Consider the following 23,993-nt stretch of genomic DNA (forward strand, 5'->3'; position numbering starts at 1 on the left):
TTCGAAAATACATAAGTAAGTTGAATACAGAAGAAAAAAAGTGAAGTAAACAGACAAAGAAAGTCTACGTTTCGCGTAGGGATCAAAGTCCTTCTGCTTCACTGTATGTGAACGGACCTGTTAATGTTGTACATTACACTAGGAGGGGAGCCTATTGTTCTGACAATTCATTATCTCTCAAAAGTGAGATTAAAATGAACGACCGTGGTGTTCTGAGGAGCTACACCAAAGAGCTTTTCCCCAGTAACTGGTGGAGAGGAGAAAAATCTCTTTGAGCTACACGCACTCTCGATTGACCTTGACCTTTCCGCAGGCGAGCGCGAAGTATGCAGTTAAGCGTCTTTGCTGCGCACCTGTCAACGCATTCCAACAATGGTGCGCGCTTGCCCAGCGCGCTTTCTGTCATATCAAGCCTAACCATTCAAAAACCTATAGATTCACATTTTGTTTTGCTTTCTTTCCATTCATTGAATGCACAGCTTTTTGTTCAACGTACACTACAATGTATTTATCGGGCATTGCTTTCGAACTCTAACAAGAATTTTAAATCTGATTCTCATTGACGGTGTTTAACGGCTCCAAGCGATGGGCGGAAAGAGGTAAATCTTTATGAATGGTGATAGTTGAAACCGTTTGTCTGTCGCGTTTACAGACATTTCCATCTGTTTATTTGTTGTTGTTGCTGTTTTGTAACCACAGAAGTAGTGTCTAGATCTAGATTTCTAGAGTGCTAGAACACAAAACACTTATCTTCTCATCACGGGTCAGTTATGTTTTGCTTGATTCTATCGAGTGTGATGACACTTTCTGTCATTTCACTTCAGAGAAATAGACTCCTAGTCCTATGCAAAACAATGTGCAAGGTTTCCGTCACTGTATGAGAGATGTAGACTACAGTAACTCACACTGGTGAGTAGGTATCCTTCTAGCTATCATTCCTTCCAGACAAAGTGTGGAGGTTGTGGATGATGGACCTTGATATTACTTCTTATTAGTGGTTTTACTGTTAAATATTACTGAAATTACGAAACTCCTGTCCTGCATGGTTTCAGACTACGATTTATTTTCCAGGTTCTGCCATTATTTGAGGGCAGATAGCAATGTCAGTAATGTATCTATGTGCGTGTGTGTGTGCGTCTGCTTGTTTGTCTGTCTAGCGGGGTGATTGTTAGGTGCCATTTCTTGAAGCATTTCGATGGCATCCGACACTCTGCATTTACCATAGCAACCGCTTTGTAGCACAAAACAAGAGATGTGATTAATAAGTGGGCATACGTAACAAGCGTAGCGAAGGAAGGAATTAGATGTTTAGGTTATATGTAAAGGGGGTTTGTGTGTAAGGACGGAGAAGACTGTTTATAACAAACTTGCATTGTTTTGTTCTCAGAAGGAGGATATTTTCGAGGCGCTCTCGCCCACTTCAGCACATCGCTGTCTGTTCCAACCTGGTCGTGATCAGCGTCACCGTCGTGCTCTACGCAGCGTCCGCCACAATGGGCGCCCTCACCACACTACCGACGGCCGAGCCAACGGCCGAACCGACGGTCGAACCGACCGCCGAAGATGAACCTCTCGTCACCACGAGCGAGCCGGAGGCCGGGCCCGAGGGTGAACCCGAAGGCGAGCCTGAGGGCGAACCCGAAGGCGAACCCGAGGGCGAGCCGGAAGCCGAATCCGAGGTCGAACCGCCGGCGTATTCGGAACAAACACCTACCGCCATCGAAATCATCATTCCTCCGTTTTCGTTGATGCTCTTGATCTCGGGTGGTAAGTAGAACATTCTTGGGTAATGGGGCGAGGGGATACAGCACTGATTTTTATGCGATGTTTCACCTCCTACTGAGATCGGCGGGGGCACACACACGCACACACACACACACACACACACACACACCGTCACACACACATAGGCTCACTAGTTCACAAATCCACACTTATACAGACACATTCACCATCACACACACGTAGCTTTTACTCAGCACGGACATCCGCGATAACAAGATGAGAGGAAAATTGGGGTGAAATTTTATCCAATATTCTCTAAGTTATCACAGCAAGAAAAGAAAACACCGCGATGATTAGATTTCGAGCAGTCATTTTGAAGAAATCGTTAGTTTGGTTCCTTTAGAAAGTGACTCTCTTCTTTAATTTGTTTACATCAACAACATTGGATAGGTGACAAAATTTCTTTAAAATACATCAGCACGTGGAACATTTTTACTGTCACTGTACGCTATATGAAGTTATGAAAAGCAAGGAATTCAAAATGTCATGCGAAACTTGATCTGAAACATGTCAAAATCATGCAACAAAACATTAGTTGAGACTCATTTCCAGGTATATAGTCCAACATCTGTTATTGATCTTTGGTATGACTAGATTGGTACAGAAAACCTCTTGGCGTTGCACACACTGTCTAAATTCCCTGGCACAGAAAGGATCAATATTACTTCAACTTCAAATGCATAATTTCTAATTTAATCGACGTTGTGTCACTCAGTTTTTAGGGTAAACGTAGAGAGTCATTAACGCAACTCTCTCGCACCCTCATCTCATCCTCAAAAAAACAATCGCCGTTTCAGGGTTGGTGTTTCTCATGGTGAAAGCTCGTCTGAAGCGGGAAAAATACAAGGAGCACGACTTGCCTCGAGACTACCTCACGCAGCCCAGTCTTCGGAATCTCACGTCGTCTTTCGGCGGTCCCGCGATGGCGGGTGTGCAAGAAATGAGGGAGGCCTGTAAACATGCTTGTAAGTGACTTGCCAGGAGGCTACGCTTGTATAGGCTTTTGAAAAGGCTGAGATATCCAAAAACAAGGTGAAACAAAAAGATCCTAACAAATGGCGTGGCCTGTCGCCTTTTATCATTATCACTTTTTTGGATATCTCACCCATATGAAAACCAATTTTCATCAAATAAACGTTGAATCCTTCTTAAAATTGCATGCCCTTTCATATTCATAAAAAGTTTCTCATTATCTCACTTAGGAATGTTATAAACCTGAATCCCTACCTCAACCAGTACTGTACAGTCCCTTTAAAGTCTGTATTCATTTCTAGAACTATACTCCAAAAATGTTCCACAGAAAAACAAACAAACAAACAAACATAATACAAACGAAACAAAACTTTTGACAAACCATTACAATCCCCATCCACACAGTGGGATCAATTTTTTAAGACGAGACTTTAAGTGGTTGCAAGAGTGTTTTTTTTTTTAATGTATAAACGCTTTGAACTAAACTATTTATGTTACAACATTATGTTGAACAACGTTAAAAGTTAATTTCACAGAACTTCCTTATTTTGATATCCATGTGCATTGCTCTTTGATACATTTCGGTAATTTACGCAGTACGTACATTGTGCTATACACTACACTGCAATTTCGATCTAGTACACTACACTGTATTCGCAAACACGACAACACACCTATTTATAAACAGTAAACCATTAACCGGTCTTCTGTTAATTCATTTGACGAGTTTCATCGCGAAATGGGCTGAGCGCCATTTCAAACATTTTAAAGTAAGCCCATCATCAGATAGAGCAAAAGAAAAACGTTTCCATTGACACTGCACTTTTAACACAACAATTAAGGAATATCTTTGAGGTTATGATCATTTGATTATCCCATATTTTCATATTGTTTTTTTCGTGTTTTTAGCAGCTTTATTTGCAAATATCTCAACTTTAACAAAAGTGAAGTAAGTTTGTTTTTAGATAAAACTCAATTTTTGTTCTTGTAATTTGTCTTGCATGCACAACGTTTAAAATCTGTCGTTCCCTCTAACTATCTCTCTCTCTCTCTCTCTCTCTCTCTCTCTATCTCTCTCCATCCCACCATTATAATCATATTTTTCGAAACTGCTTTGGCTGTTTTCTTTTCTCTTTTTTTGGGCGCAATTTCGCCCAAGTTCTGACCATGGAGGACGTGGAGACCATTCATAGCATGGACCTGTTCTTCAACCAGCCCCTGCCGCTGTGCCGCATCGCCTTCCCCGCTCTTATTTCTCTTGCCCTCTGCCCCTTGGTCCTCTTCATCTACTCGCCCGTCACCGCCTTCTTCTGGCCGCCCGACGAGTTCCCCGACGGCGTTCCCAACATTAACGACGCCATTGGTAAAACTATTTTATTATTTATTAATATACCAGGAATTCATACAATGCCGGGAAATTGCAACTTCCGTTTATGTAGCCTACCCACATTCAATTTACTCCTATGCGTGCAAAACATCAGCAATTCTACATGTTATAATATAATGACAATTCTACACTATACTTCATGTTTACCACAATAGATAGATTAAAGTCACACATATACAGAATGGAAATTCCATTCTGGAGTTGCTAAGTTTTGCGTTCTTTCAAACATAACAGTAATATTAGTTGCAACCGTACACACAAACTTTTTAGAGAAATGATGTTATCATCTCAAAGTCTCAAAATTACATCTAAATCTTCACTACATTTCACATTTTTACTCGAGAAAATCATTAACACAAAATTTTCTCTTTCCAGCAAAGTTATTTTAGTCTTGTAGTGAATGATCTAGCAATGTACTAAAAATTGTAAGAGTGGGTATTGGGTTGTATATATTATTATCGACCAAAGACAGGATTTGTATATATCTTTATGATATAGGAGAATTGTAAGGTATATCCGAATATTTCTCTTTTCCTATTAGACTGTGTGGTTGCAAAGAATATCACTCGTTGAGGAAAAAAATGCGAAACTTTAAAGTATTCAAACTATTCTCTCTTTTATGTCTGATTCTTAAGACACATCATGCAATTTTGTTGTTCTGATTTCACTCCATTCATTAGAGTCAACTTGAAGATATATATCATAACATGAAATGTTACTGCACTTTAACTTAAATTAACCTTCAACTATAGGATTTACCCTAAATCTATACCTTTAAAAGTTCCACAAATAAAATATACGAATGCGAATATTATTGGACGTGGTATATTTAAGTACGTTTCTCGGGATGCTGCGATTATATGCATAAACTTTCACCGTCCGTATATCTATCATCTACTAGTACAAATTATAATATCGTATCCTACACCTTTTGGAAGTATCGTGTCTGTCCAGAACTCACGCCTTTTTAACTTTGAGAAACTTAGCGTTACTTCACTTGGCGTGGCAGCTTTTAAAGATATAATTTGTGGAACGACACATACAGGGGCGGCGCAGCCGTGGGGGCCGTGGGGGCTCGGGCCCCCACACTTTTTGTGCACCATACAAAGGAATACATAAGGTGTCATCACTTTGGGCCCCCACACTTTTTTCAACCCGGAAGTACGTAAGTGGCACTAAAATGGTAGGGGAGAGAATGAGCTGAGGACCTTTTTTTTTTTTTTTTTTTTTTTTTTTTTGCTTGTCAGCTGAAGAAACCCGGAAGTGGGCCCCCACACTTTTTGTGCACCATACAAAGGAATACATAAGGTGTCATCACTTTGGGCCCCCACACTTTTTTCAACCCGGAAGTACGTAAGTGGCACTAAAATGGTAGGGGAGAGAATGAGCTGAGGACCTTTTTGTTTTTTTGTTTTTGTTTTTTTTTTGCTTGTCAGCTGAAGAAACCCGGAAGTGGGCCCCCACACTTTTGAAAACACTGCGCCGGCCCTGACATAGTATATAGGTCACCACTGTTGAATAGTCTTAAATCATATATAGCTGAAGGCTTCCTTATCAAATGAATAGTATGCAGGCATACATTATTTTCTCAGACAGCGAAGCGGAATATCAGAACTATTTTGAACGCCATTTGTGCCTCACGAAGTCAGTGTTGGTTGTATGATGAGATTTGATATCATGTTTACATACTGCTCGAAAGTGCGGTTTCGATATAAACGGAGTCGATATAACGACGAATTTTCCGTGATTAAAAATCGATATAATGACGCTTTCACCCTCTCTCTCTCTCTCTCTCTCTCTCTCTCTCTTAGCCTTCGATCTGTTGATTTAGTGGCGACTCATTTTGTTGTTTTTGTTGAAACGTGTTTTGTGTTGCTTTTTTCCCTATTTCTCCCATTTGTAGCTTGTTTCCTTGCACCTGCCGGACTGGTTTACGCGTAAGTTTCTTCGACAATATTATGTAAATTAGGTCTGTTCCCTATGCATAAACGGATTTTTGTAGCGAGGTGTTTGTTGTTGTTGATGGTGGTGGTGGTGTTTTTTTTTTTTTTTTTTTTATAAAATTAAGCTGTTCCTATTAGAAACTTGTCAATACATGGAGCCGTTCGTATGTATCCCTTGTCGTTTTGTCAGGCAAGTCTCTTGAAAGCTTTCTGGTGGTCAAAAACAACATTTGATTTGCTCTATGTATAAGGTGTATGTACGAGTTTACGTGACTCGCGCTCGTAAACTTTGTCGTGAACTTTGGCGTAAACGGGGTCCTAGATGTTGCAAATTGTAGACCAGCTAATGAACCGAAATGTGCGCACACTATACCACAAAAAATTTCAGGTATCATAAAGGCTAGGGTAGGCCTATATGTCAATTTGTTCCTGTACAATAGAGAGTGTGGAACTCAACGGGACCATTATTTAATCAAGGCAATATTGAGTTGTGCAAATATTCCACGTACAACACGTGATTATTATCTCTTACTGTCAAATCCTGGGAAGTTTGTTAGCTTTGGGCTTTACGATGTTTTTATCGACCCTTTCACTTTTGTAGTCATCATAATTGTGATAATTGTAGTTTAATAGTATTCAATTCTCCGATTATCAGAGAATACCAGTGAGATAGATACATCGAATTACTCACATTCCATTGGACATTGCGGCAGCGAGTCAAAGCAGGTGACTGGACAATGGGACAAAAATGCACAATGCCTATCAGGGGCCCGTTTCATAAAACTCGTCATCAGTGACAACTGCCACATTGCTATGACAAATATGCTCTCAGCCAATCAGATGCAAGGATTTCAGTAGCTTGTCACATCTATGACAACTTGTCACTGATGACAAGTTTTATGAAACGGGCCCCAGGTGTAAGATATCGATTTACTGTTACTTGTGACATGTAATGCGTGACATTTTGTATGCCCACACGAAACGCATGACATTAGCCGGGTTCACACGTACAAATTAGCGGGATGACGATCGCGATGCTCATCCCGAGTTTTTTGGCGAGCGTCCACACGTACCGAATTATCCCGCTAATTGCCGATAGAGATAACAGCAAAGCCTGCAAACTGGGTCACACAGCGCCCTTCTCTATCACTGCCTGCGCGCACTTACCTTTGTCCATTGTCTTTTACGCGTCAGTGGTGTGGTTCGCGCGCTGTTGTTGTTGTGCTCCAAACAGCGTGTTTCTACAGAGAATCCGATAGACCTAGCATTTGCAAGCGCGTAATCAAACAGTGCGCTAACGCGGAACTGGATTGTTTCTACAGAAAGCGAATAATCGGATTGAATCCGATTCTCCACCTGAATGCAGGTGTGACCGGATGTCTGGAAAGTTGGCTGGTGCATTGTGGGCCTGGGTCAAGGTCAAGCATCTACTGATGATGCGGATGCAATCACCGATTGAACGAAACTGAGCACAGGGCCTGCCTAGCTAGCTAGCCTAGCCCTGGGCGGGCCGCGGCCTAGTGTGGGTACAAGTTACGACCGGCTGCTGGACGAATTTGTTTTCATCTAACTTAAAGTTAGGGCTCCTACTCTAACGTTAGCTCCAACGTTTATATGGATTAGAAACTAGTTTTGTTTTCTACCAATTCTTTGGTTCGTCAATTTTTCACGGATCTTAAGGTTGGATTTTTATAACTGGATTATCACATGTGACGAGACAACAGCAGTTCACAGAGACACAGCTTCTGTCGCGTCTGACTGAGTTCTGTAAGTTCTATCATCAATTCTAACTAGTTTCTAGAGTAGAAGTAGAACCTCCTACTCAACTGTTGGGCTAGGCCCAACGTTAGGCATATTTCTAACGCTAACAAGTTAAGATAAAAAATGATTAGATTAGGGCCTAGTGTTAGCAGTTACACGTTTTAGGCGTTAAAAGTCGTTGGGCCTACTGCGACTGGATACTATCTTACGACTTACTTAGTATACTAGTACTACTACAAGTTAGCTGTAATGTTAGACTACCTTACAAAAATGCATCAAACCTTTTGATGTTTTAAGTCTGGAAGAAAGTATAACTTTTGGGACTGTTGCTAAAGCATTGTGAACATTTTAGTAATAAAATGGGTATATATTTACCTGTATTCATGTTAGTGATTTCCACATTTCTACTTGTCACTGACATTAGGCCTAACGTTAGATTCTACCGTTACTATCTAGGCCTACTTTTACTAACGTTCTTAAAGGGGCCCTGAAATCCAATTTTATTTGAAAACATCACTTTTGGGAATATAAGGGTGGTTCTAAGAAACATTCCATATTATAGGCTCTATTTTGATCATATTGATTAGAAATGTATTAAAGTCAATCTAGAACTAGTTTGGAAGGTGTTTTTTTTTTTTTTTTTAGTTTTGTTAAATATTTCAGTAGACGTACTTTACTACTGCATTACATAGACTCTAGATCTACTGTCTTTACCAATGACTGACAGATGAGGAATAATATTGATTAGAAATGTCTTAAAGTAGACTCTAACAGTAGTTTATAGATCTAACGTTAGAACTTGTAACGTGTTAGTTTGGAAGGTGGTTTCTTTTTTTTTGTGGGCGTTCCCAAGTAACTGCTAGAGTCTAACGTTAATCTGGACAATAAAAAAAAGAAAAAGTCGTTAAAAATAAATAGAATGTTTCTAACGTTAATCGTGCTAGATATCCGTTTCACCACAAAAGTGGTATTGAGAACTTGAGGGTATTTTAAATCAACACAAATCAACATGCATTTGAATTTCAGGGCCCCTTTAAATTAGGCGCTAGACCTAGAGAACCACTCTAACTTAACAAGTTAAAGCGTTCAGTAACGTTAGTCTAACTGTCAGAGTCTTAAACACAAACGGCCTAACGTTACAACTAAAAGGATCGACTGTGTGTCATTGGATTTATAAGTAACGTTAGAACAAAGGCCTATTAAACGTGAGGGCTAACGTTGACTGTTTGTGTTAACTGCGTTAGACCTCTTTCTTCGGGCAGGTAGGATTTACTGGGTAATTCGGGTAGAAACTCGGGTTTATGGAACATTAAAGAACTGTTAGTTATATTCCAAGTCAACGTTAGATTTTAGAACAGAAGCAGCTGTTGTTAGGATGCCTAACAAAACACTTAACGGTTAACGTTAGATAGCGTTAATTCTAACGTACGGTAAAGTTTGTTTAATAGGTAGGCATCTTGCCTCTAAAATCTAACGTTAACTAGGTCTAGACATATTCTAACGTTACACCCCAAGTGGACTCACTTTTTCCACTTTTGGATTGACAAAATGTGCTTCAATTATGTTTCGATACTCAGTAAATGAATGTTTGATTTCCTTTCATTTTCGGACTAACGAAACGTCGTATTTTTATAGGCCCTACCAAGATCCATATTTCTATTTGATTCTTTGTCGGATTAACAAACTAGACCCTAGTAACGAACCTTTAGAATAACGACAAAAAGTTCGTAAAACAAACCCTAACACTAGTTTGCTAATGCTAGACTTTAGAGTTTGTCTTTTCCGAACTAAAAAGTATTAGGCCTAGAGAATATCTAGTTTTAATAGACCCCTACTAGATTCTATGTGCATCTCACACGTATTGTTAGCGCTAGTTAGTATAAGTATTGTCAATTAGAATGTAACGAGTTAGTCGTACTCGTAGAACTATAGGTTCTAGTAGCTCGAATCTAACGTTAAAAAGTATTATTAGGCCTAACTATATGAGAACGGTTAACTACTAGATTCTATACTAGATCTAGTGTGCTGTTAGTTGCCTTGGTTTTAAAATTACGGTACAGCGCAACTGTGTAAAAATAACACCCCTGCCCCTGTTCGTGTGTCTTTTCTTTATGTTAAAATTCAGAGTATTTTCCTTACAAGTTTGTCAAATCTGAGGCAAATTGTGACTAGTAACGTTAGAACCTGATACTCGGACGTTTTGGAGACACCCAACTACTGTAAAAGTGGATTATTCAACGTTAGATAAAATAGCTGCAACATGCATGCACATAAAAGTCATGGCCACATTTACCGTACACATGTCTGTCAAACTGGTGATTGTCTTCCGGGTCAGTATCGGATTATTGAACCAGGGGGGTGTTTCACAAAGATTTAAGTTTGACTTAACTCATGCGTAAATCCCCAAACCCTGCGTAAATCTCTAAGTCCTGCGTAAATTTACGCAGGACTTTGAATCCTGTTTCACAAAGCTTAAGTCATGCGTAAGTCCCACCAAGTCCTGCGTAACTCTACGCATGGCCTGAAGCCATGCGTAAAGTCAGACTTAAATTCCAAAATGGGAAGTTCAAAAGCATAATCAACTTCTAATATTCATTAATTTCTTCCACTTTATCTTATCCTGAGTGAGATGGCAGTATATTTTTAACAAACTAACGTTAGAGAATCACTAGTTTCGTAGAGGGTCTATTCCTACACTATTCACTGAACAATGGTCCAAATTAAAAATAGTCATAAAAATAGATCCCTACCTACAAATGTACTGATAGTTTGAACTGTTTTAAGTTAAACCAAAATTTTAGCTCATAAAGAGCTATATAATCTACATGCATCTGGACTTTGGAAATTAATTATATTTCTATCAATCCTTTCTTGCCTGTGTTATCTTCTCAGCTGCTTGCCCATGAATATTAATGCATGCCTATCCGTTACAAATATCATGCATTCACAACAAATTAGAAAAACCTAGAACAAATTAGTTAGACCTATACTTGTTTGAAATATTATACCTCTTGTGTACAGGACGGGGCTGTGTCTATCTACACTAAGTGGTTAGACCGATACGATAAATTTGTCTCTTGTTCGGTAGCCTAATTGTATCTGTACAGTCTGTAATACGGTCGACTGCATTAGCGACCGTATAAATACAGTTAACAAGAGGCTACCCGACAAGAGGCAGATTTATTGGTCTACCTCTACACATGACTGCCAATGAAATTAGCCAAGTTTCCATTTCTACGGTACCAGTTACATCTTAATGAATGCTTTTTTTTTTTCCTGGAAGCAAAAAACAAAACAAAATAAGACATAACAACCCCCCCCCCCCCGGCATTTTGTGTCAGTTAGAGGAAACGGTTAGCCAATAGACAGTCACCTCTGCCTCGCATCAAAGGCTACAGTAACGTATACACGGAAAACGTTAGAGGTCTAGTAGTTTCTATGCCTAATCTTGATTCACCTGGATTGATGCAGTTCTCAAACACATTCCAAAATCCGAAAACGCATAAATTCATCAATTACTTCCCAATTCAACTCAGGGCCCAGCAATTGGACTTTAAAATTCGACCAATTGATAGCCATCAGCCATGATTTATTATGGTTCTAACTAACCTTGTACATGCAGTCTAGGGCAATCATGCACTTTGTTTTCTTCAAAATCACGAAGATGTGGCACTGTGCCCCTATCTTTAACACAGTGCACAGACTCTACACTAACTATTATAGGCATAGCCATATTTAATGGATAGTCATACTAATACTATTTCTAGAACTGATAAGAGTTTATATGTAGACATAACTATACACAGCCCAGTTATTCGCACAGCGTATTAACAGCGTCTGGTCGGGCTAATGTCAGTGATGTAGACATTGTCTAATGACATGATATTAGTAATGAGCAGACTCTTACAAGTACCGGTACAACACACACAGAGTTCATAATATTCAGTCCCTTCCTAACCTTCGATGAATCATCTCTTGCTCAAATTACATAATTTCAAGGACCTACCTAATAATGACTAACAGATTAAGCTACACTCACTTCTGTAGTTACGACCAACCTTTGGAAAAGAAAACTTCTCTTCGTGTGCAACAAGAGGCTATTATAGCCAGAATCCTCTTCTTCTAAGGTCCACAGTTACCAATTGTGCAATGTGAATTGTTGTACAGAATGCAGAGATCATATCAGTGCCAGCTAGCTGCTGCGAGCTGCGCGAGCAACCCCATTCATCCTAACTTTCACACAGTCCAATATAAACATGTGGGACTGGATTAAAGAGGCCTCATGCACAAAACATCTCTTATATCAAAATAATCATCAAACGAGCGGCTATTCATGTACAAAAGAGAAATAATATGAGTCAGTAAATGAGCACTGTGAATAACGAAAGATACAGTAATGTCATATGAATCGTAGTTGCAGAAAATCAAATCAATTTCCCTTCCAGAAATTACTCAAAAATCATCAGCAGACAACAAATGGCTAATTTGCATATTTTTGGCTCGTACATTATTATTCAAATCGAATAAGTCAGTCTTAGCCTAAGATTGACTTTGTGAAACAGACTTAAAAAGTCGCACTTAGACTAAGATTGACTAGCGCTAAGTCTGACTTACTAAGTGCGACCTTTGTGAAACAGGCCCCTGGCGTGTTTCTACAGCGCTGACACTGGAAACTGCCCCGGAAAGAACTACCTCATTAGACGGTTAAGTTAAGCGGAATCGGTATCGGAATCTGCATCGGAAAGAAACCGTTACTGGTGTGTTTCTACAGCCCCCTCTATCGGATACAATCCGATAGACCCGGAATTTGGGGTTCTGTAGAAACACGCTGAATGAGGTGAAGGACCTCTTCGCAGAGGCCTCGCCGTTGTGATGTGCGCATTGCATGATGGGATGTAAAAACTCGAGATTGTAATCCCGACCGTTCACACGTACCAGCGCGCGGCCAATTATCCCGCTAATTGACGAACCAGCGCAAGATTTCTTGGGATTAGCATCGCGATGCTTATCCCGCTAATTTTCGGGTTTTTTCTGTCCACACGTGCAAAAAACTCGGGATGACGATCGCGATGCAAATCTCGAGATTTGTATCTCGCTAATTGGTGTACGTGTGAACCCGGCTAATGTATAACTATACACAGCCCTGTCGCTGTATACACTCTTGTCGCGTTGTGTACAGCGACAGGGTTGTGTATAGTTAGACAATGTGTAAAGACAATAGAGTACCAAAGTGTAATGTCATAGCCATTCATCGATCGCCATGGAAACTGGTTCTAGACAACCTTCACCTGGCCAGAAAATCTGTAAACACTATTGTTACTAACCATGCTCCCACCTGGGTCCAACCCAAGATATAACAATGGACTGTGATATCATCACTTTGGTACTTTATGCCGATTAAGAGTAAGATATCGATTTACTGTATACTTGTCACAGTCATGTAATGCATTACGTTTTTGTATGCCCACATGAAACGCATGACAACATCATAGATATGAAATGATACAAGTAAATCGTAAACAGTTAAACTGTCAAATGCTCAAACTAATAGGCCCTACTTTAATAGATAAAGTCCCTTTGAGGAAAAACTTCACTTATTTATTCATCATTATAAAGTGTCCCCGCTATTATTCATCTGTTGTTTTGCCCTTCATCCGTCTCACGCATCGTCTGTGCCGGCGGTTTCGCGCTCACGCAGGACATCGTTTGGCTTCTCCTACCAGTCGGCGATGCAGAAACAGCGATCTCTCATTAGCATCGTCTCCAACGAGGTCTCCAAGCTAGACCAGATCATTGTTATGACGTCGCACCTCTCCTACATCACCTTAAAAGAGAAGTCAAAGGTGAGGAGGTATCTTCTTGATCCGTACGTAACAATATACTGTCCATCACCCTTGTTTCTTTGATTCGTCAGTCATGTTTCTCATGTACTCACGTCGTCACCATTTGGTCGGTACTTGGACTAATGTGCGCGTGTCTTTGACCTCGTCACAGATCTATCGCTACGTGAAGGACGAGGCTGTCACGATCATTCGTCAGATCCAGGGGCTGTGCAGCGGGAGCACAGAGGAATATATGGGCGACAAGTGCAGCGGACAGATCTGGCGGGTGAGGCAGGGCTGAATATTCTAAGCCTGCAAGTTTTCGAATACAGAAATAGATAGATAGATAGATAGATAGATAGATAGATAGATAAATAAATTGAGGGGACAGGAGGGGTCGAAATACTGACGAGAGGGGAGAGAGAACGGGACAATTTAATTTGTTTGCATTTAGGCTTGTTTATCCTGTACTTTGTTGTTAATAAATCCACTTTTAGGAATTACTATCTCTTATTCATTCCATATAGGAAACAGTGATTCTATGATCTATTCGCCTAGACTAATTTCATGAGTTATAACGCTTTTCTTCCATTCTTGTTTGTTTGTTTGTTTTTTATCAGATCGTACCAATCCTTCGCAATTCTGGAACAAGACAAACGAAGTGGCATTTGGACAGACACATCTTGGTAAGATCACCCATAAAAGTTTGTATGCATACATGATAAAGTTCGGCGCGGCGAGGTGGCTCAATCGTATAAGCGTAACTGCCTTGGAATCAAAATACTAATGGGCGGGGATCGAGTCCCAGCGAACTTAGCTAGGCAATCGTATAATCATGCTACCCCGTCTAGTAAGATGTAAAACACTTTTGTCCCTATACAACAGGACATTACTTTATAGAGTGGAGGTATCTTGCATAAGAGGGTCCAAACTCTCACATGCGCAAAATAAAGATCAGGGTGAAAACACGCGGAGGAAAACGGTCGAATGATGCCGACCCAATAATGGTTTTCGCTCCAAGATGACTATATAAGTCAGCAGAAGGTTCAACACGTGAATGCGTATTAAAGTTGTCCAAAGTACTGGCTAGCTGTTATAAAAGTAGGCATCAGTTATGTTATAACATGGGTAAGATTTTAAGTTGTGTGCGCTGTCGAACTACATGATTGACGATTGTTACAGCCATAGCAATCGTATGATTCAATACAAGATGCAAGGGGAAAATCTTTAAACTTATATATAATAACTACAATACAAACTGCTTAATCTTTATGACGAACTAAGTAATTATCTACCTGTAAGTCAGTTACTCTTCTGTAATACATGTACTATATTTCCCTTTTGACGAACGATGATATAAATTTCCCTACCCATATTGCATGTTCTCTCTCCACTTCAGGACAGTTTGATGGACCACGTGGTGGGGCTCAACTCGGATTCCTCTGAACGCTATGAAGTGATGATGGCACGGATCCACCCACTCAAATGGCTCTTCCTCGAGACTCTCGGATTCTTTGCCTTCTTTGGTGTTCTGCTCCTAAATGTGAGAAACCACTGGCACTAGTGTATAGATAGGTTAGAGCGTATGATTTGCCGCAAGGAACCGGGGTATCTCGGTAGTCTAGGACTATGAATTGTCAATCTAATGTCATCCGTTCTAGTCCGCTGTTGGCAGCGCCAATATTTTTCTTATTCCTCGTTGCCAGGTTAACGCTCTCATTGTCTGACCAAAAGTCATTGATCCCGTGGTGTTTGCTGATGAACAATCACTTTGTTGCTTAGCAGTCACTGAGCGGTCGATAAAAAAAAAAAAATTGCCACGTACGATGAATCAAAGCTCAAAACGGAAACTCGAGATTCGGGTGAAAATGAATTTCGGTTCGACGAAAATTTGCTCATTGTCGAGTATCGCCTCCACGGGGATCAGGGATTTAGCTGTTAATGCAATTGTCTTATTTACCAAGGGTAGCCTTTTCAGTATTACCGGTACTCTATGAGCCGTCATACCCATACTTTTACCCCCGACTGTGGCATTGTAGTCGGGTACCCATTTTTAAGACTGGACATGGAGGAGCATTGTTGGTAAATATTTTGTCCTTGATTCTTCGCACCGACCTGTATTTCTTGCTTCTCTCTGCTAGGCCTATTCGTACCGTATGGAACTTGCCATGTGCATCATGACCGTCTTCAGTATTACCATTCTCTGCTACGTAGTCGCCGATCTCGACTCACCTTTCAACGGCTTCTTCAGGGTAAGATGGTAAAACAGTTTTATGTCATTACTGTAAGTAATTTGAAAGGGCGCCCTCACGAGTATATCAAGTTGACGTTCTGGGGGGCATTTCATGAAGGAACTTGTCGGATAAAATGTCCGACAAGTCAATTATATCCGACAAGTTCAGAGGAATCAGCCAATCAGAATAAAGAATTTCTCAAAACTTGTCGGATTAAAGAGACTTGTCAGATATTTCATCTGACAAGTTCCTTCATGAAACGCCCCCCGTTCCGCCATTCATTGCTCTAGTGGTACATGCACTAGCGCAGAGATCAGTGGACGATGCATGCTCGTCAAATGGAGAAAGGCACCCTCCTTCATTTACTTATTTGTTTATTTTTTATTTTTTGCTTATTATCATGAGCTACGTTTTAATTCTATGCCATCTTTCAAGCCTTGTTCTCTCTTTTCCCTTCTTATCAGATATAATTTTTATGCATTTATGTGTGTTTTAATTTGATTTTTCTCAGCTTCGCATTGCAACAGAACGTTTGGCAATCCTTTGACTGCCTTGATGGCCCAAATTACAGGCTGAAACTCTCAAGTACTGATGAACTTAGTGACAATTCCAAAAACCACATGCTCATGATCAGTGATATCAAATGAGTTTTCTACTCGTTCATCTCCTTCCAAATTCATGGATCTCCAGTAGCAGGAAATAATTAACAATAATAGTGATAGAAATTTTTGTTATTGGCCTGGAAAAAATAGGCAAATTGCAAGGAAAGTTTAACAACACCTCCTCCTAGAAAAGACGATGGAATATTGATGTTTGTTAGAGAAGGGATAGGATTAGAAAGCAACCACAGAATCCTAACAAACTTTGCAGGACTATAATGCATAACTTCTTCCCATTCTTACTTTCTTTAAAAAAAAAAAAAATCATTAATAAGGTCAATCTTAGTGCCCTGCCCGACATTGTCGGTAAGGCCGGCGTCTTCTACGATCACGCTGCCCGAGGCAGGCACGTCGATGGCCCCGCCGACCCAGGAGTAACGCCAGAAGACGACAATCATGACGACGATGAGAAAAAAGAGGCCATGTTCAGCGCGCACAGCTTGGGAGAAGTAGTGCTCAACAGCTACGAAATGACTGAACGAAATGAGTGAAAACTTCAACAGGCGGGAGGCATTCTATATCGTCCTGGAAAATGCTAATGATTGATCCACATGTCTAGACATTCACCAGAGAGGGCGCTAATTAGCTACTTAAGAAAAATGACTGTCACATTCGACTGAAAAACAAGACAAAAACGAAAACAACCACAAAACTGTACATTATTCAAGTTCAAAATTTAGCTACTGGAATGATGGTCGAAATTGTGTCTAACACACCTGTTTCAGTAAGATGTAAGATGAGGCAGTAAGATAATAGAATTATTGCTTCATCTAATTTGCATGATTGGTTGGGACCAACTTTGTTGTAACTCACAGCATTATGAAACTTTAAAATTTCATAACATTCTGATCATACGTGACGTGTATGTGATTTTGATGAAATCTAACCCCTGCTTATTATTTTTTTTTTTTTTGCATAATCACTAGGTTAACTTCGATGTGAATCAGAGCAATTGAGCTCAGAGCTCAGTTCTTTTTAGAGCTTTTGTGGAATGTGACAAGTCTTCCTCTCTCCCATGCACTCCCCTTCGTTCTCTCTCCCTCTCTCTCTTTCGGTCTCTCTATTCTCTTCGTTTTCACAGAAGTGGGTGATAAACATCACTGTATTCACTGCCACTTTCTTTCACTGGAAAGCAACTTTTCTTTTTTTCTTCTCCTTTTTTTTAAACTTTATCTACTAGTATTCATTTTGTTCCCCCTTGAGTTACACAAACTTCTCACTACTTAATTCCAGTGTTTCAAGTGTTAGAAATGGGACCCAAGATTATGGTTGGGTGACCTTGAGATACTGTATGTTATACTTGCGAGTAATTACATACCATGATGTAGTTATCATAACCATTACGTACTTCCGATGGGCCATTATCTTCCGCAGCATTACTGGCAAAGTTATTTTTCAACTCCGTGGTCTTGCCTGTGGTGTAGATAAATCCTCCATGTACGTCTAAAGACGGTCTATCATGCACACTGTCATGGTAATGTTGTCTTTGTAAGTGTCACTTGTAAACTAAATGCGTGTATCGGAAAGAAATGGTAGTATCTATGTTTTACAGAAATAAGGGAGGATTTGAAAAGAAAATGAAAACATAAGTATCCCTGCATGATTAATTAGAGGATTGGTGGTATCAATCTAAATCAACTGATCATTTACAAATTTCATCTAGTAAGAGACCATTCTTTTTTATTGTTGCATCTTCAACTTTGTACATACAAATGTTGATATTCACTTTATATCTATTTATTTTCTATTCTGTTGCTGATGTATACTGTATATTGAAAAAAAAGTATTGTACAAATAAAGCGTGTATGATATCAATGATGGCATTGTACCTGTGCACCTGCAGTTTGATATTCAGGCACTGCAATTGTAAAAGTTTGAAGTTAGATTTACGGTACGGCTATGACAGCAGAATTTCACTCTATTTTAAACTTGAAAGGCCTATATACTTGATAAGTACAAGTGTCAAAACAGCTTGACAATGACTAAAAGAAGTAAGAATTTTCTGATATTTGAACATTCTGCATACTTTACACATCAATATCACATCCACAATTTGATGAGCTGATGTCATTACCTATTCTAACTGTCATCAGTATGTGTGAAAAAAATATATACATGTATAAAGAAAATCTTCTTACAATATTTTAGCAACTATACGCATCTTTAGTAGTTATGCCTGAAGCACAGAAACTTCAGAACCAGAATATGATATTCCTCGTTCTGAGTTCATGAAAAATAAAATTTATCAAACTTTGTGTGCAAAGCAGGGAAATTTTTAAATACATACTTGTACGCAGAAATCCTGTCTTGGGCACACATCTGCACACATACGCAAAGAAAACGACAGTAATGAATAGACATGCCAAGTTCATTTTTATTTGTTTATTTTCTTTTTTTCTTGTGACACATTTTCAACAAGCATTTCATTATTTGCTGGCTGCATGATCAGGCATGGATAACAGCAGACAACCACTGATAAAAGAAGATGAATTCATTTCACAACAAGAATAACAATATTCATAACAAACAATGATATTAACTGATTACAAAAAGGACATAAATCATAGGTCGTACGTACATCAACGTCAACCCGGAGATCTATGTGTGCAACAACGCTTTCTTGTTTAAGTCGCAGCATCCTTTGTCATAAAGATAGAGAGAGAGACAACAGCGCCCAAGAGGAGACCACAACAAAGACAGTACACGGGACTAACTTAAATAAATATTTGTTGTTGATCACAAGTCAATGTAAACATCATCCTAAACAAGGGTTACTTTCAGGAAACTCTTGTCTGAGCTGGGGGCCCTTATACTTGTCCATGTTACATGCCTGTCCCAACCCCCTCCCCCCCCCCCCCCCCCCCACAACTAAATCTGTCTTGACTCAAGGCTACACTTTCTGTGGTGATATACCAGGCATCCATGCCAGTGCTGAGAACAAGCCACGGAAAATAGTCTCTTTCCAGGCTGATGCATTTATTCACATGATCAGGATGCTGATAGAGGTACAGCCATCACCAGCCTAAGATGTAGACTGCATATAATTTTACACGTCGGCAATCCACTGTAATTCTTATTCGCATATGACATGATTTACCATGCTAATGTTATAAATGGATGCTTTACGCAGCGAAAGAAGAGATAGGAGGAATTCTGAAAAACTCTCTTTTCTCTCTTTATCTCTGCTAAGTCAATTGGTAGTTGGGGCTTTGAAATTCAGATCACTCTACTTTGATTCCAACTGCCACCTTCAAATTAATGCTAGTGGACGCTGAGATGATTCAAAATTTGAGACATTGAACACCTGATATAAATGAAATTATCCTTTGTATTTTCTTTTCTTGTTTCTTTTAAGGAAAAAGTTCTTCATTCAGATACAAAACAAGCAACGGTTCACTTGTACATCCTTTTGTAGGATATGTACATGTTTTGTGAATTAGTCGTGGCAAAATCTGCTTCGACTGAATTGCCAAAGATTTCATCACTTTCTTTGCACAGACACCTGACCACTTGTACCAATCTTCAAATTGGCAACTGTGAATCCCCCCCCCCCTCCTATCACAAATAAAGCCACAAATTACCACCATATGATCACGCACATATAGTGGCTGTGCCAGAATGTATCGCTGTTGAGTTGCATGGTGAATACATAAATAAGAACGTGTCCTAAAAATAATGTGTGTCATGTGGCATGATTTTGGATCAGTAATACGTCCCATGTAAAGCGATAGAGGGCAGAGTAACACAAAGAGGATCTGAAGCTACATGTAGGGTGACCAATACTTCCTTCAAAAACCCATTAGTAACTGAAACTCTGTCTTATTACTCCTTAAAACGCCCAAAACCGCCTGTCTGCTTTTTAAAAAAATAGTCTTATAATTTACCATTTTTGTTTTCATATAGAATATAATCATGTAACTTGAAAGAGGTCAAAGGTCCACAAAAATATGTCAGGATTATTTCTGTGACACATCATTCTCTTGGTAAAGTCTTAATAGGCTTTCAAATATTAAAACATAACTTGAAATAGACAAAAAATAAACATGCAGTGAGCTATTCTACATAATTTCGAAAGTTGTCGAAGTGAGAATAATAATGCTGTACCTTCTAGGGAACAATAGTCCATTATGCATGGAATTTTCAGTTGTTAAAGGGTTAATAAATGATGTGCATATTTGGTGGATGTACTGTATGTACCCTGCAAAAGATGACGCATACCCTACACTCACATGAATTGCTTGAAAATCTATTTTTAGAAATGGGATAGACTGAACTCGTCAAATTTAAATCTTAAAACGTGACATGTTTTTTGAGCATTTGTATCTATAGTGAGCAGAATTTCTGAAAAGATTCAGGTGGATTGTTTTCTTCTGGCTGCAAATGGTAGAGTCCCATATGAACAATGCAATGATTCTCCTGTTGCTTAGTGCAAGCAGTTAAAAGCAGGATGGAACTTCCATTATTCAAAATTTAGTCATTAAAAAAAAACTACTGGTATATAAAAACTTTTGATTTGAGGAAGCAATTACTGTTATGCAGCAAGTTTTGAATAAATCTAACTGCCTGGCAGCAAGCCTACTCTTTGACCATCTATTGAGAATGTCGGCACAGCGTATTTTTATGCTCTCTTGGTTTCGCCCTTGCAAACACGACATACATGCTAAGTCAACATAATTTGAGAGGTGCTTTTATTCATTTATTTTTCCTTTATTTATTAATTTTTCTCTCTTTTTGTGTGCCGAGGCATAGATACCCATACACAATGCCATTCTCACTTTTTCTAAATTCTAACCAAGACTCTAAAACTCTACTCTGGACATCTCCCGGTCAAAGATACTCTACGACAATTATTCCCCAGAGAACATAATTAACAAGACCGATAAGATAATAATATATCATACAAACATGACGAGTGACACTGACTTGAAGCATTTGTCTGAGACTAATGGTGTCGATTACTTGTTTGTTTCTTTGTTACGAACAGCACATGATTTACACAAAATCTCAGAGGACAAATATCGTAATCAGCACCCACGGACACAAGTTTACATCATTTATGAAGAGCACATTTAATACTGAGAATAGTTTAACTTGTCTAGAGTTAACAGTCTTTCAAATTGTCACATTATAACACATCGCCAACAAATCTGACATCGCTCTGTTTGTCACAAAAAAAAAAAAATAACAAAAAGGGCTTGTTGCAATAGTAGCTTATAATTAATTGCATTGACCAAGTCGATAATTAGAAGCGATTGAAGGTAACTGGATACTGACAAAAGCTGTGATAATTGTAGCAGTTGCAAAAAGTCTTTCGTATGACATAAGTACAGGTTTGACTTGAGGAAAGGAAAGGAAAAGAAAAGAAAGAAATGGATCTGCTGATTTGATCATTTGGTCATTGCGTATACAACACAGATTTACATTCATATTGCTTGGCATTTAGGGCGGCATTTAGAACATGTCATACTCTACGGCATGCTACGTGTGTAATACACTGTATTGTGAGATGGCGTACTAAACATACCCCCAATAGGTTAAGTCGATCAAAACCAGGTACCAAACTGCTCCAAGGATATATAAAAGAAAAACGAACAATTACTACAACAGTTACTGACCTTCATGGCAAAAATTGCATTAACGAGTACAGATCCTTGAAAATTTCATGGATTACATCACACATCATGATATGCTTCACTGGCACCCTGCTATCTGAGAGATACAAAGGGGACTCCTTCACTCGCAAAACGATGCAATTCTCATGGGGTGAAGGGAATCCAAATTTGCCCCTCACTAGAGGGGATGGCGCGGTAACACCCAGCATCAAACGGCTCACTGGGTCTTACAGGGCCTTGACCCTGAGCCTTCTGATGGCAATGCAGATGAGCCAAACACCGAGTTGGCTCGCCAACCTATCATCACAGGTGACTAAGGCAGCTGCTTAACGTGGCGAATATGAAGCGAGCAATACTTTCTCGCAAGAGGGACCCGTGATTAACAAGAGATCATTCTGGAGAACTTGGTTACAAAAGAAACAGTCGTCTAACATGGCCGTCATTTAGGTTTCTCAAATCAAAATGAATTATAAGTTAGTTTACTAAACATCATGTGCAAAACGAATCTGCGATTATCCCAAAATTACTCTGAAACGCATGGTGAGATTGAAAAAAAAAGAAAAGAAAAGAGACGGCTAATTTTACTCACACCCCCAAGGACCAAACCATTCCACACCACCACAATGGCGTGAAATCCCATTCATCATTGCTGTAACATGACCACACAGGGTCTCAACAAAATATATCTTTCATGAGAGTGGAGAGATTTCTCTCCTGGCCTGCATCAGTGTTCATGATTCCATACAAACCTCATCACACAGACAAGTTACAATTGCCATGATTCAAAGTTTGTTCCCCCCCCTCCTCCTGAAAAAAAAAACAACAACAACCTCTCAATACAGAAAATTCTTTGCATTTCCACCTTTTTGGCATCAAATGTGTAAAGTTAAATGCATATGTGATAAAAATGTTACCACGGAAACTTCATAGCCATTTGAATACAAAGTATTATTCATCTGCTTGAAACCTCACTGGAACGTACGTATTTCATTTCTACTCTTGTGCGAGGAAACTCTTTTACCATCCAAGTCATACTAAACGTCTTGCTTATTTTATGTCACCGATTTCATTGTCCAAAAGTTTACAGACTAAAGAACCTAGATCCATGGCTACCAGGCTACATGTACAATACATCAAATTGACAGCCAGCATGAAAGTCTGATGTGATCTTCACTGAACCAACTTTGAAAAATCCACATGTACGACAACTTGAGCTTGATTATCAAGTTCTATTTGTCATATCTTTCCGTACAAAAAATGGCCGGGATTACGCATTGCAGTGGAAAATACCATCTGGACATTTCAATAAAATCCGGTAGATACATGTACTTTCTCACTCATTTACATATATATCTGGACCCGATAGTAATCCTGCATAAATGTAAAACTATGTGTTCTTTGGACAAGGGTGCCATAACAGGGCGGAATAAACTGATTAGTAGGGCAAGCTTCACTGCATACTACCCTTGTAGACATTACTTTTACTGGTGATTGATGATAAGGGGGGGGGGGGGTACGGTGGTTTCTGGGGTTTGGGTCAGGGTGGGGTGGGAGAATGGTTCATCACACAAAATGTGACATAAAAGTTCACAAATGTTGCCCAAATTATGCTAACTTCTTTGAAACATCTGCAGAAATCGAAATACTTCTGTAAATATGCCAAGACAGAAAGAATCAGTATTGATTGAAAAAAAAAGAGAGAAAGACAGAAAAGAAAAGAAGTATATACTTCACTTGAGAGAAAATTACGATACATTCCAAACCCTTTACCTAATGATGATTTAAAAAAAAAAAAAATCACAGATTCCTCAAAGGGTG

General features: G+C 39.3%; 1 protein-coding gene across 1 annotated transcript; it reads left to right on the forward strand.

The window, feature by feature from the left end:
- Positions 1–585: 585 nt before the first annotated feature.
- Positions 586–17,054, forward strand: LOC139718165 (uncharacterized). Its single transcript, XM_071629652.1, has 11 exons — positions 586–599; positions 1,388–1,679; positions 2,519–2,750; positions 3,917–4,120; positions 6,048–6,081; positions 13,547–13,691; positions 13,843–13,956; positions 14,291–14,356; positions 15,070–15,213; positions 15,812–15,922; positions 16,839–17,054. Exons 1-11 carry the CDS (start codon positions 586–588, stop codon positions 17,052–17,054), a joined length of 1,572 nt encoding a protein of 523 aa, XP_071485753.1.
- The last annotated feature ends 6,939 nt before the right edge of the window (positions 17,055–23,993 follow it).

This window comes from Diadema antillarum, unplaced genomic scaffold, assembly GCF_040938485.1.
Source record: "Diadema antillarum isolate AM-2024a unplaced genomic scaffold, OU_Dant_1.0 scf00000008, whole genome shotgun sequence".
In the NCBI taxonomy this organism is placed as follows: domain Eukaryota; kingdom Metazoa; phylum Echinodermata; class Echinoidea; order Diadematoida; family Diadematidae; genus Diadema; species Diadema antillarum.